Source organism: Psammomys obesus, unplaced genomic scaffold (assembly GCF_907164565.1).
Source record: "Psammomys obesus unplaced genomic scaffold, mPsaObe1.curated_primary_1811, whole genome shotgun sequence".
Classification (NCBI taxonomy): Eukaryota; Metazoa; Chordata; class Mammalia; order Rodentia; family Muridae; genus Psammomys; species Psammomys obesus.
In genome coordinates, this window is record NW_026585609.1 from 3614331 (window position 1) to 3628869 (window position 14539).

At 42.1% G+C, this 14539-nt stretch overlaps 1 protein-coding gene across 1 annotated transcript in view; it reads left to right on the plus strand.

Moving 5' to 3' along the window:
• Slc15a5 (solute carrier family 15 member 5) overlaps positions 1–14539 on the plus strand; it is a 109702-nt gene that overhangs the window by 13735 nt on the left and 81428 nt on the right. Inside the window, exon 3 of the mRNA XM_055611171.1 lies at positions 4382–4551. Coding sequence (XP_055467146.1) covers positions 4382–4551 — 170 coding nt within the window. The remainder of the gene's footprint in view (positions 1–4381; positions 4552–14539) is intronic.

The following is a 14539-nucleotide window of genomic DNA, read 5'->3' on the forward strand; positions in this document are numbered from 1 at the left end:
ATTTTCCATTCATTGTGTGTCTAGTGCTGTGCTGGGGCCATGAGGATAGAAAAGTAGAGATGCAGAATAAGATAGTGTTTGTGAGAAATGTGACAATCTACATATGAGAAGCTGAACTGACAAGGGTGAAAATTAGCTGTTTGTTTCGGAAGTTCAGGGGCCAGAATAAATAGAGCATTTCAGCGAGCTGAAGAAGAGACCTGGTGAAAACTTTGAAAGTAAGTCAGGACAAGCCAAGGGAAATAACAAGTCACAGGCATGAAAATGAGAGAGTGTGTTTCAGACAGTGCCAGCCTATGGCATATCTCCTTTCTACACATACACCAACTACCTCACCCCTCTTCTGTGGCACCCCTGCCTGGCCAGCTCTCTCTTACTTGTGGTCCAGACCAGCACAAGGGCTGTGACTCCATGCCATGCCTTTTCTACAGTGCCAGAGCTGTAATCACTATAATCATTTAGTTCCTTTTCTCTTGGAGTCATATTTGAGCAACACATTGTTCACTTTCCTTCCAAGGACCCCCTAGTTATCTAAGAATAAAACTCCAACCCTTTACCATGGCCAAACAAACCCTACAGTATCTATTTGATCTCCAAATATGCACCCCTTTCTCTCAGATCCGTGTCACAGTTCTTGTTCTCTAAGTTAGGACTGGAGGAAAAATGCAACAGAAACACTTGCTTAGCACCATAAAGCTAACTCTTTAAAATAATCTTTGTCTAAAAGGTATGGTCTCTGTTTTTAAAATTAAACTGAATTCCAGAGCACAAAAGGGCAGGTAAGGTGTGAATGATTATGAGAATTTAGCTCATGTCATCTGACCACTATTTCATAGAGGAAGAACAATATTTATAATTAATGACAGATGAAAGACGTTGATCAAATGTCAAAGCCTGGATGAATAAGGAAATAATAGTGTCATAAAACTTACAACTACAGAGTTTAGGAAAGGGGAACAAAAAGATTGCTGAGCCCCAGTCCGTGCTGCAGGCTGCCCAGTGACAAATGGCTTTGGTTCCTGGGCCTGCGACATACCTGGATCAAACCAGATTAGTCACCTCGGTTCTCCAAGTCTCAGATTTGTTCCCCGAAAAAAAAAATGTGGGAGAAGAATTTTGGTGAGCTTGTGTTTGGCAAGGAATTCTTAGAAACCACACTGAAAGTGTGAGCTGTAAAAGAAAATAAACCTGGTATGTGGAGGCCAACAAGACCTTGTTAAGACAATTAAAAGACATGTCCCAGGCTGAAAGAAACATTTGTAAAACTGCATAACTGATAAAGAACTCCTTTACAGACATAAAACGATTTTAAATTCAGTATTAAGAAAAAAAAGCCTTTTAAATGTGTGTGTGTGTGTGTGTGTGTGTGTGTGTGTGTGTGTGGAAAGTCAACATTGGATGCCTTCCTCTATCATTCTCCACATTACTTTTGAGGCAAGGCCTATCACTGAACCTGGCATTAGTTTAACCAGTTGGCTAGATCAGCTGGCCAGTCCTCTCTCTCTCTCTCTTTCTCTCTCTCTCTCTCTCTCTCTCTCACACACACACACACACACACACACATACACACCACACCACACACCCCACACCAGGATCTGCAGTTTTGCCTCCCAGTCCTGGGATTACAGGGATTGCTTACCTGGCTTTTACAGGTGTTCTGGATCCTGAGCTCACTCAGGTCCTCATGTCTGCAGAGCAAGCCCTCTACCCACTGAGCCACCTTTTGAACACCAGCCTTCTATTCATGTGGGAGACATGTTTGTGTGAAAGCTTTATCAAAGAAGATAAAGAAAGCCAAAACTCATTACAGGAAGGTGGGTATCATTAACCACAATGAGACACTGATGCAAATCTTCCAGCCTCAGTGCTAACCGTGTGATTAGAGCATTTCCAGACAGGTGGTCACAATGTAAAATACCACAGTGTCTCAAAACACATTTGTAAATTTCTTTTTTATTTTTGCTCTCTTTTTATTCACTTTATATCCTTGCTGCAGCCCCATACCTCTTCACTCCCTCTTCTTCCCTCCTCCCTCCCCTCCTTTTCTGAGGAAAAGGGGGGCTCCCTTTCCTATCCACCCCACCTTGTATCTTCCCCTGTGGCCTGGCAAGGTAGCCCTGCTTGGGGGAGGGGGATAAAAAAAAAAACCTAGTGAATCTGTGACTAATGGAGTCCCCACTTCCCTGACTAGAGGACCCACATGAGGCCTAAGCTGTCCATTATACTATTAGATATACATATATGGTAAACCTCAGCCATTTCACTCCTCAGCTTTTACCTATAGAAAGTGAATGTCTGTATCTGTACAAATACTTCAGCATCAATGTTTGTACTAGCTGTGAGCTAGGAAAAATGTCTGTCAATAAAGAAATGGATGAATAAACAAAAAATGTTTATCTAATGGACCCTGCTTGGTAGTAAGAAGGAATGGCCTGATGGGACAGAGTGGGGGAATAGTGGATGGGAAGAGGTAGAGAGGGGATGGAGGTAGATGGGGAGTGAACAGCATGTGAATGGAGGTGGATGGAGAAACAGATGGGAAAGTATTGGAGCGGTGAGTGGCAGACAGTGCAAGGAGCCGTAGCAACAGCGGTTGGATGAGAAGTTGACAGAGTGTAGATGAGGGCACACTGGGGCTTTAGATAAGATGGTGAGAAAAGAGTGGGGAGGGTAAATGGGGGGTCAGTTAGCAGTTGGACAGGGGTGGACAGAGAAGCAAGAAGGACGTGGCAATGAGTAAGGCGGATCTGAGGAAGCAGATCTGAGGTTTGGGAGAAGCAAATTACCGTAAGTACAGAAACTGATGGGAGGCGGATGGGAGTGGTTGCTGGTGGATAGTGGGTGAGGGTGGTGGGGAGACGGTGATGGACGGTGGACATCGATGAATGGCGAGAGATGGGTATGAATGGAGGTGTGCTGGGAGTGGATGAGACACATGAGGGTAGAGCAGCTGTGGATTAGGGGCAGCTGAAGAGAATAAGGACGGATGGAGTACAGGAAGAGTTGGTGGAGGTGAAAAGAGGATACATGGAGCACTAAACGGTGGTACAGGGGGACGGTGAGTGGATGAGAGTTCGATGGGGTGTGGTTGGAAATGAAAGATAAAGGGAAGGAAGATGTGAGGAGATAGAGAGGGGCCTCACAAGGGAAAGGGAGACAGGGGAATGGATGGGGGGGATGTAAAAAGAGGAACCAGTGGGAATAGGGAATGGGGAGGGAAAGTAAAGGAAGAGAGAGGCATTGAGAAAAGAAGGGCAGAAGAGGAGGTATGGAAAAGGCAGAGAAGAGGGAAGGGAAAGGGAGGAGGGAGGGAGAGAGGGAGGGAGAGGAAGGATTAGTTGGATGTTGTGGTAGGCTTGCCATGAGGAACTCCAGTGGATCACAGTTCTGCAAAGACACATGTCCCAGAGTACAGGAACTTTCACAAAGAAGACAGGGGACAGATCCCTAACGCTGCACCCGAGTGAAGGGGAGGAGTCTGCAGAGTTAACTGGAGTCCCTAATTGGTTGCTTTTGAGTTAATCATAGGGGAATTTAGTCATGTAAATACTTTAAACTTTTTCTATCAGAGCAAGTGTATGAACGTGTAATTCTATTAAAGTTTGCACAACTGAAATATACCTCACAAAACTTCATGGGGGGGGCATAGGCACTTAAAAGAGTAAATTGTATTGTATTGCATTGTATTGCATTGCATTGTATTGTATTGTAATGTATTGTATTGTATCTCAACAACAGATTTTTAACTTGACATGGTAGGATTATGCCGTTGAATTCCAATCCAGTAGGGTCTGATGCTAAATGCAGATCCAGTGAACAGTTGGGAGGTGAGACTATATTCCCCAGAAATAATTTGCAAACTAAACTCCAGGGTAGGAGGCTTTTCTTGATGCTGGCCGTTAGGAAGGGAGGTTTTCTTCAAACCTCATTCATTTCTTTGACTTAATGCCTATCCTGGGTTTAAACAGGGTAATCCTGAAGTTTCTGTGTTTCTCTGTACTTAGAGATATTTTGTTCTTGAATGATAGGCATTTTTCAGGCTCAAGAGGGATAGAGGGATAGATGCCTGGCTAGGTACAGTCCTTGAGTTTACCTCCTTCAGTTGCTGCTCAAGAAAATGCTGGACATGCTTAGCCTGACCTTTATCCCGTAAGATTCCTGACAAATGTGTGTTGATCTGTTAAGGTGGGAAAACAAAAACTCCACTCTCACTGCACCTGAGCTAAGCAGAAAGAAGGACAAGGAAATAGGGTGGTGCTCCTAGGCCAAGCAAGAGGAAATGCTGAGGGAAGCGGGAGAGGATTCCTGGTGCCTGTTCTTAGCCTGTGAGTGAAATAAGACCCACACCGGGATTTCTCTTGTGTCTCTCTGTGTACCCCAGGGCATCCTGGTCCATGAACCTGAACACAGCTGTTGTCTTTCTGGGAATCTCATGCGTCCAGCTCTTGGAGGCCGGGGCGCCTGTGGTCCTGCTTCCTTCTCTGTCCGTGTTCATGGCACTAGTAACACTTTACATGAAGCACTGCAACCTGATCTGTCAGCCAGAGAAACGTGAGTCTCTTACCTCCTTTTTAAGTTCCCTGCAAGGTCTTTGAACTCACAGAACTGCAGGTGTCTGCAGTTACCACACGGGAGAACAGCACGGCCAAGAAAGTCCAAAATCTCTATGTACTCTCGCCCTCCTGCAAGTGGACCCCACCACGGCCACTTACCTACTTCCGAGACCTCTCTGTCCACTCTGACAATCATGAAGCACAACTGTTCTAGAATTCTATTCATCTATGTCATGACATTTACATACATAATACACATTACACACTACGTGAATACTTATGGTAAATACTTAAAAAACTGTTCTCAGTGTCATAGTTGTTCTTGTGTAGAGACATGTGTTTGTAGAGAGGAAGTGAATTCCTTTTTTTTTTTTTCAAGACAGGGTTCCTCTGTGTAGCCTTCGCTCACTGTCCTAGACTCTACAAAGAGATTTGCCTGCCTGCACCTCCCAAGTGCTGGGATTACAGGCGTGTGACACCACCCCTGGCCATTCATCTTAATTTAAGCTTGTTTCTGTTGCTTTTAAAATAATTTTGTTGTGATGACAAATTAGCTTTGTATTTTACTTTTTCAAAATGTTATCTTAGTTTTTACATTCCAGCAATAGTTCCCCCATCCCTCCACTCATCCCAGCTCCTTGCACTTCCCCCTCAGCCCCAGATCCATTCCCCTTCTGTTTCCTCTTCAGAAAAGAGCAGGTCTCCAAGAGTCATCAGCCCATATAGGAAAAAACAAGACACAATAAGACAAGGTGAAAGCCCTCATCTAGAGGATGGACTAGGCAACCCAACAGGAAAACAAGAGTCCCAAGAGCAGGCGAAAGAGTGAGAGATATACCCGCTCCCACTATTAGGAGTCTAAAAACAAACAAACAAACAAACAAACAAACAAAAGCCAGCAAGCTACCAGCCATCACATATACACAGAGGGCCTGGTACAGACCCACACAGGCCCTGTGTTCCGTTCCACCAAACATGGGTTGGCCACACCCACAAACTCTGCTTTTGAGGAGCTGAGAGATGGCTTCTGAATTTAAAAACATAAAATATAAAGTATACATATTATTGGGGTATATGTTTCAATATAGATATATATATATACCATCTATTTAAATTAGGTTAAACATATTTCACCATGGCAAAAACATTCAAATTATTTTTAGCTTTTAAAAACACATGGACTTGGACTGGAATGGCGGTACATACCTGTAATTCCATCATTTGGAAGGTAGAGGCATTAAAAATCAAGAGCTCAAGGCCACCCTCAGCTACATAAGCAAATCTGAGGCCAGAATGACATACGTGAGACACTATCACAACAAACAAAATAAAATAAACTCACAATACAGTGCTGTTCTCTATAGCCACCCTGCTTTGCAGAGGCACACCAGCACTTCCAGATTGTATCAGGCTGTAACCTAGAACCTACTGGCCACTCTTTCACATCACCCCTATAGTAATCAGAGTCTCCAGAGGGACAGAGCTGATGGACTGTGCTATTTACCTCAGTTAAGAAGTGTAATGCCACGCCATGCCCTTTGTAGTCACACTGATTTCTTTTACTTCCATGTAATGTTCCCCGGTACGAAAAGAGTTCAGAGGAATCCTTCACACAAATCGGATTTCTACACGACTCTTTCTTCTCAAAACACTGGACTTTCCTATTCACTGCCTGCTAACTCCCTTCATCACTCCTCGACAATACTAAGAATTAACTTTCTACTTTCTGTTTCATGTCTGAGTTTTAACTGATTTTTAAATTCTTCCTGTAGGGTTTTATAAATTTAATATAAAGCTATGTTTTTATTTTCTAATGGATGGTTTTGGTGTCGTATCAATGTACAGTATTTGTCCATTTATGATTTATACCCTTTTTATTTTTATTTTTTTAATTTTTATTTTTTATATTAATTACAGTTTATTTACTTTGTGTCCCAGCTGTAGCCCCTCCCTCATTCCCTCCCAATCCACCCTCCCTCCCTCATCTCCTCCCTGCCCCTCTCTAAGTCCACCAATAGGGGAGGTCCTCCTCCCCTTCCATCTGACCCTAGTTTATCAGGTCTCATCAGGACTGGCTACAATATCCTCCTCTGTGGCCTACTAAGTCTGTTCCTCCCTTGGAGGGGGGGAAGTCAAATAGCCTGCCACTGGATTCATCTCAGAGACAGACGCTGTTCCCCTTACTAGGGTACCCACTTGGATATTGAGCTGCCATGGGCTACATCTGTGCAGGGGTTCTAGGTTATCTCCATATACAGTTCTTGGTTGGAGAATCAGTCTCAGAAAAGACCCCTGTGCTGAAATATATTTGGTCCTTGTGGCACTCTTGTCCTCTCCAGGTCTTACTAACTCCTTCTTTCATATGATTCCCTGCACTCTGTCCAAGGTTTGGTTATGAGTCTCAGCATCTGCTTTGATACACTGCTAGGTAGAGTCTTTCAGAGGCCCTCTATGGTAGGCTCCTGTCCTGTTTCACTCCTCCTTCCAATAACCATCCCATTTGTCTTTCTAAGTGAGGATTGATCATCTTACCCCAGGACCTCCTTCTTGTTTAGCTTTTTTAGGTGTACAGATTTTAGTATGGTTAGCCTATCTTATAGGTCTAATATCCACTTATAAGTGAGTATATACCATGTGTGTCTTTCTGCTTCTGGGACACCTCACTCGGGATGATCTTCTCTAGATCCCACCATTTGCCTGCAAATTTCATGATTTCCTTGTTTTTAATTGTTGAGTAGTATTCCATTGTGTAGATGTATCACAGTTTCTGTATCCATTCCTTTGTTGATGGACATCTGGGTTGTTTCCAGGTTCTGGCTATTACGAATAAAGCTGCTACAAACATGGTTGAACAAATGTCCTTGTGTACTTTAGCATATTTTGGATATATGCCTAGGAGTGGTATAGCTGGATCTTGAGGAAGCACTACTCTGAATTGTCTGAGAAAATGCCAGATTGATTTCCAAAGTGGTTATACAAGTTTACATTCCCACCAGCAATGGAGGAGGGTTCCCTTTTCTCCACAACCTCTCTAGCATGTGTTGTCACTTGAATTTTTGATCCTATTCCCTTTCTAATCCTATCAAGTTTCACACATATGGTAGCACATGGCAGCATTTTCTTAATTTTCAAGACTGCACATAATACTCTACTGCATATAACACATCATCATTGGTGATTTTAAGACAGTCTCCCATGTGGTCCAGGCTGGCTTGGAATTCAGATGAAGTCAAGGATGACCTGGAACTCCTGATCCTCCATCACCCAAATACTTGGATTACAAGCATAGAACTCAACCCAGGTCTCCTTCATCCCCTCATCTGTGCCTGCACAATTAAACTGCACACACTTCTTTGCTAATGTAAATACTGCTGTTCCACACAGAGGTGTGCAGCGACCTTTACAGTAGCACTCTTGGAGTCATGCCCAGAGGTAGACTGTGTCCTCTTTTACATCTCAGGGCACTTCCTGCTGTCTCCTCGTCACCTGCATCTCCTTTGCTCCCCTCTCCAGAGCCCAGGAATTCCTCAAGCATTCCTCGCATTTCATCACACTTATTTTCTTCTTTTCCTTTTAACTGTGGCTCATTGGTGAATGCGAGGTGGCGTCCTGCCATGATTTTGATTGGTATTTCCGAAATGATGAATGATACAATCTTGTCGATGTTTATCAGCTACTTGTATAGACCGTTTGATAAATTATCTGTTCGAGTCCTCTGTTCATTTTTAAAATCAGAACATTTGGTTGTTGTCACTGTCAACTTGGAGAGCTCTTTTCTCTTCTGAATATCGGCCTTCCTTACACTGCGTGTGTGATTTACAGTCAGTTTCTTCCATTCTATGCCTTGTCTATTTCCCTGATTCACACAGTTTCCTCTGACACGCAGTTTTTACACTTACCTTACTTTTTCTCTCTCTTTCTTTTTAAAATTTGTTAGCTGTGTTTTGGATGTTGCATCTGAGGAACCAAGACAAAGCACAAGGTCCTGAAGACTGTTTTCTCGTTTTCACTGAGAGTTTGATGGCTTTGGGTCTTTGCTCTGTTTTAGGCTAACATCTTGCATGTATATGAAGTAAATGTATGAGTTCATTCTTTTGTATCTGGATGTGCATTCTCCCTACTCACGTACCTTCTATGAAATATTGGCACCCTTGAAGGCCACTTAGTGATACACACCTTGTTCTTTTGTTTTCGGGGCCTTGTACCAGAACTGCCCATTTACTATGACTGTGGCTTTGTCATGTGTACTTTGGAATCAGAGGATACTGGGCATGCAAGTTCGTTTTCCTTTCTCCACACTGTTTTGACTACTCAAGGTTACTTGAAATCCCATATATGCTTATGGATTTTTTTTCCTGTTCTGCACGCGCACACACACACACACACACACACACACACACACGAGTGTTACTATGGTCTCTTTGAAATTGAGTTAACATTTTAATAATATTAGGACTTTCAACTAAGAACCATTGTTTTTTTTTCCCCGCTTACTACTATCTTCTTCATTTTATTTATTTAGTTTTACTTTCTGAAACAGGATCTCGTGTAGCCCAAGATGGCCCCAAATCAATTACACAGCAAAGATAACCTTGAAGTCCTGCTGCTCCTCTCCCTGCTTCCCAAGTTTGGGAACTTCTGATATGCATGAAGGCAAGCTTCCTCTTCAATCACTTTTTAAAAACATTTTCCAGTAAACTGCACCTTAACCTGCTTGGGTAAAGTTATTTCTAAATCTGTATCATTTTGGCGTGTGCTGTGGAGAACGGTATTGCCTCCTTAGCTTTCTCTAAGCACAATCATCGTTAGTACCTAAGTTCACAATCACATCTTGGTCATTGATCCTGCTTTCTCGTTGATTTACTTCTATTACTTATTTCCGCGTAGACTGGCGTATCTGCACACGTGTGCAGATGCTAGCAGAGGTCAGAAGAGGGTGCTGGATCCTCTGCAGCTGGACCTAGAGGTGGTGCTGAGCCTCGGAACATAGCTCAGAACAGGACCCAGACATGAGAGCAGCAAGCACTGTCCGCTGCTGAGCCATCTCTGCAGACTGAGCACTAATCATTCATTTTGAATATGGAGATTTTGTAAAATTTATTAATTAGCTCTCACGTGTGTGAGGGAGAGACTGTGTGTGCGCACACAGGTGTGACAGGTACACACGTGCCTGGTACAGTTAAACTCTCTCATCTGAGAACACTGACGTTTGTACTTGTTCCCTGAAATTCTGGATTTCTTTTTAATTCTTTCTTTCTTTTTAAAACCTAATTGCTCAAAGCTAGAGCTTCCCCTCTGTGTTCAGTAACAAGGACAGCTTGGGTATCCTTACCCTGCTTCTGGCCCTTTGTGGTTGTTAGTTGCAGGTCTCGTGTACTTTTCATTATGTGGTGGTGGTTTCCACTACGCCTAGACTGTCAAGTGTTATCATTCAAGGTGCTGCATTTTGTCAAAAGCTTTTCTGAATCATTGAAATGACAATGTCCTCCCTCCCTCCCTCCTTCCCTTCCTTCCTCCCTCCCTCCCTCCCTCCTTCCCTTCCTTCCTTCCTTCCTTCCTACCGCCCTCCCTTCCCTTCCCTTCTATTGTCCTTCATCTTGTTAAGGTAACATTTTGTCTTCTTCTACATGTTGAGCCACCCCTGCATTCTAGATATGAATTCCCTTTGTTGGGGTATACAGTCCTTGATTTTGGCTCTCTGGTATTTTGCTTGGGGTTTTTGCATCAATACTTAACAGAGGTTTTAAACTTCAGTTTGGTTTTCTTATTGCACTTTTACCTGGTTTTGGTACCAGGTTAATCCTTCACCTCAGAGAACATCTTGACATTCTCTCTCCTTTTAAATACCTCTAGAGCATTTGCCATTAATTATTCTTGAAATGCTTGGTAGAGTTCTCCAGTCTTAGACTTTTCTTTGCTATGAGGTTTCTGATGCAGCCTTCAAGCCCTCCCTAGTTAGAAGGCTTTTCTGATTATTTATCTCTTTATGATTCAATCCTAATAGCTTGCATGCTGCTAGAGCTTTAAGGATTTCTTCTCAGTTATTCAATCTGCTGTTACTGAGTTGCTTACAGTATTCTCTATCTTTTTGTAACATCACTTCTAGTATAGTTTTCCTGTGTCCTCATTACTGATTTTGACTATGTCACTATTGGGTCTTTCACCCCTTCAGGCTACATAAGGGTTTGTCAATTTTTCTGGAGCATAACTTAAGTTTCTTTGGGTTTTGTTTTGTTTTTTCGTTGTCATTTTCTGTTCTGTTGTCTCTACTTCTTCTGACACTGGGTTTAGTCTGTCCTTGTATCTTTGGATCCTTGAAGTATCAGCTTAGTTATGATTTGAGATTTTTCTTTCTTTTTAGTGGCCAGAGGTTTACCCTTGGTTCTTACTCTTTTGCTGGATCCTACAAGTTTTGCCCTGTTTTATTTGTTAACATTTTCTAAGTTATTTTGATTTTTTTTTTCTAACTGGTTACTTAAGAGAGGCTTGTTGACAGGTGATTTCAAGGCCAGCCTGGTCTAGGGTGAGTTCCAGCATAACCAAGGCTATAAAATGAAATCTTGTCTTGGAGAGAGAGAGAGAGAGGCTTGACTTGTAGGCCTTCCTCATCAAAGTTAAGACTGTAATCTTTAGTATATATATTTACCCATTATCTATGATAAAATTTTTCATATTATTTCTAATTTATAATATATATTTTAATCTAGGTACATGTGTTGTTTTCCATGCACAGGTTTTGTTTTGTTTTGTTTTCCTTAACATGGTTGTATTATCTTTTCTTGGTTTTAATGTTTATAATCAAATCCATACATTCTCTCCCTTGTTTCTTGTAGATTCTGAGCTATAGTGAAGTAGTTTTACTCCAGAGTTGTAAAAGAATTCATCCATGCTTTCTTTTAGTTTTTATATTGTGGTTTTTGCCTTTATATCTCTGAGCCACTGGAGATCATATTAGAATAGATTTCAGGAATAAACACATCTTTTTGTCTCTATTACTATCAAGTTATTCTGATCTCATTTCTTAGATACTCCCTGTCTTTGACCTTGATTTGATATGTCATCTTCATTGCATCTTAAACTTTGGAAACTTCTATTGCTGCTTCGGTTGGTCTTTCTGTTGATTTGTAATTCCTGCCTTCTTTTCCCATCTCTCCTGTGCAGCTACAGTCACCAGCAACAGCAACATAATTAGCTGCACTGTTTACTAGTGTCACTCACCAGTGTCCGACCACCATCATTGTCACTCAGCAGAGTCATTCTCCAATGTCACTCACCAGTGTAACTCACCAGCATCACTCATCATTGTCACTCATTAGCATCACTCTTGAGCATCATTCTCCATTGTCAATCCCCAGAATCACTCAGCTGTGTCACGTGCCACTTTATTTCCATCGTGCACCTGTGAGGCAGACACACTGCTTTTCAGACTAGACTCCATGCACCTCATCTCTGCTCCTGGTATTCTGTAAGCTTATCGTTTCTGTTGCATTTACCAACTTGTTCCAACTGTTCTGTCATGGCCATAATTAGAGACAGAGGTCAACAGAGATGAAAACAGAACTCGTGTGTCTCAGAGCTCTGGGCTCTGGGGTCTGTGGGTCCTTACCCACCTGGTAACCAATAAGTGATATTCATACTCAAAAAGGTATCTCTGTTGACCCCAAATACCAAAAAAAAAAAAAAAAAAAAAGAGCAATATAAAATATGGGCTGTGTCCCAAGCATTTTTCTGGGATGCCTAACTACCCATCAACTTCAGGCTTTTGTGGATATGCATAGACACACAAATACATGTTCATAGGAGAGGTGTTCTCTAGGTGGGATTGCTAATTGCCTAAAGTATACAAGGCCCTGGGTTCAATCCTCAAACACACACACACACACACACACACACACACACACAGAAAGAGAGAGAGAACATTAACATGGGACATATTTGCAATCCCAAGATTTCAAATCCTAGGCCAACCTGGTTACATGATGATAGATACTCTGTCTCAAACAAAGAAAGTACGACAACTAAGCATGTACATATCCAACGCTTTAGTTTCACCTTTTCTGAAGAACAATTCCGCATATGTCCATTTACTTCCCTGCTTTCTCTACTTAGAATTAACCTTCAAGTCACACAGACCCTTGAAATAAACTGCAATTCTTGCCAACCTAGTAGAGTCCACAAATTACATATGTCATCAAACTTTAAGGTGATTGTTTTTGCTTATTAATAAGAAAACAATTTTTATGTACTGCAAGAATACAATTAGCCTAGAAGGTTCTCCTCAGTGGCTTATTCAGGAAAATCTCTCTATGCTGTGAATACGTGGGAATAGAAGCTTTTGCACTTGATAGTTTTGTTTGTGGTTTTTGCTTTGCTGGATCACCCAATGACTCTGAAGTAAAGCTCCATCTTCCCCAGCAAAGGATATAATCCTTATTTTGGCTTCTTCCTCTCTGATGACTAAATTGGAAATCTCTCCAAGCTATAATTCAAAGCCATAGGTGACCTTAAAGAAATGGTTTTTTTCTATGCTACCTTTTATCTTAAGGTAACTTTTCAAATGTAGACCATGCATTCCATTATGTTTAGCTGTCAAGCTCGCCCTTCATTTGCATTTCTTCCCACTGCTATAATTTTGAGAACTGGCAGATGACCAAAGGAGAAAAAAATGTGCCTCTTCCATGGAGAGTGCAATGTAGGCGGGTTTTTTTATTATTATAATTAAGTACCATAGATATTCATGATTAGATCAAGGTCAGAGGAGCAGAACATCAGAGCCAAGGACTTAAAGGTACAAAGAATAGAAAAATGGTTTCCTAAAAAAATTTTTTTAAATAATAATAGCTGTAATCCTTGAGTTTTGCAATAAAACATTTAAAATGGTTCATCTGTTTTATTTTAGAATGTGCGTGCCTGCTGTGTGTGTCCTGGGCATTGAAGCCAGAACATCACATCTTAGCTGAATTTTCATTTGTGTGTGTGTGTGTGTGTGTGTATGTGTGTGTGTGCGCGCGCGCATGTGCGCATGTGCTCCCAAGTTTGAGTGTCTGTTGGTTTTTCCCCCATTTCCCTTTTCTGCTCTCAGTGCACAATCCCAGGATTACAATGACAATGGAGTTTTCTTTAAAGGTTGACTCTCCATGACATGAAGTCATTTGAATAGATGAGTGCTTTCTCTTAAGCCTAATGGTCTAATCTGTAGAGCTGGTAGCAGCATGCATGCGTAGGTGATTTCAACAGTGCAAACTACAGTGATGGGGACAGTTGCCATGCGCCTGGCAGACACGTTGTCAAACAGCTTCTTTTTCAGGATGGTTTCTTGAGGCTGCCAGCCCATCAGTGTAGGGTTCTCTCTGGCTGTGTTCCTTCCCTCTTATACCTATAGCCAATCCCTGTCTTTGGCTTTCCTCTTCATTTCCCTTTTGATAACATGATGATAACTGAGGTCCAGGATTCCTTTCAGGAAACATGCCTCTTCTCTATGTATGCCTTTACCTTCCAGAATCCACAGGCGCTTGTCTTTAGTGGTACCCATAACCCTCTCAGCTCCACATCTACTTCTCTCCCAGCCTTAAAAAAACACATCTTTACATTTTTATTTGACTTTTAGACTTAGTTGTCAATCAGTGTTTCAAATGTGATCCCAGCTGAACTCCTAGTTCATACAGCTGTAAATGTACTCTCTCTCCCTTCCTCTCTGTCTCTCCATCACTGTCTCTGTCTTTTTCTGTCTTCCCTCCTTGTCTCTGTCTCTCTCTGTCTGCCCCTGTCTCTCTGTCTCTGTCTGTCTCTCTTTGACTCTGTCTCTTTCTCTCTCATCTCACTATGTAGCCATGGTTGGCCTGGAACTCACTTTGTATAACAGAGTATCCTTGAACTCAGAGAGTCACCTCCTTTTGCCTTCTGAGTGCTGCAATTAAAGGCAGGCACTGCCATGCCCAGCTCATGCCAAGCTCTTTCATCCCTCAAAATGTGTCACCACCACCCAG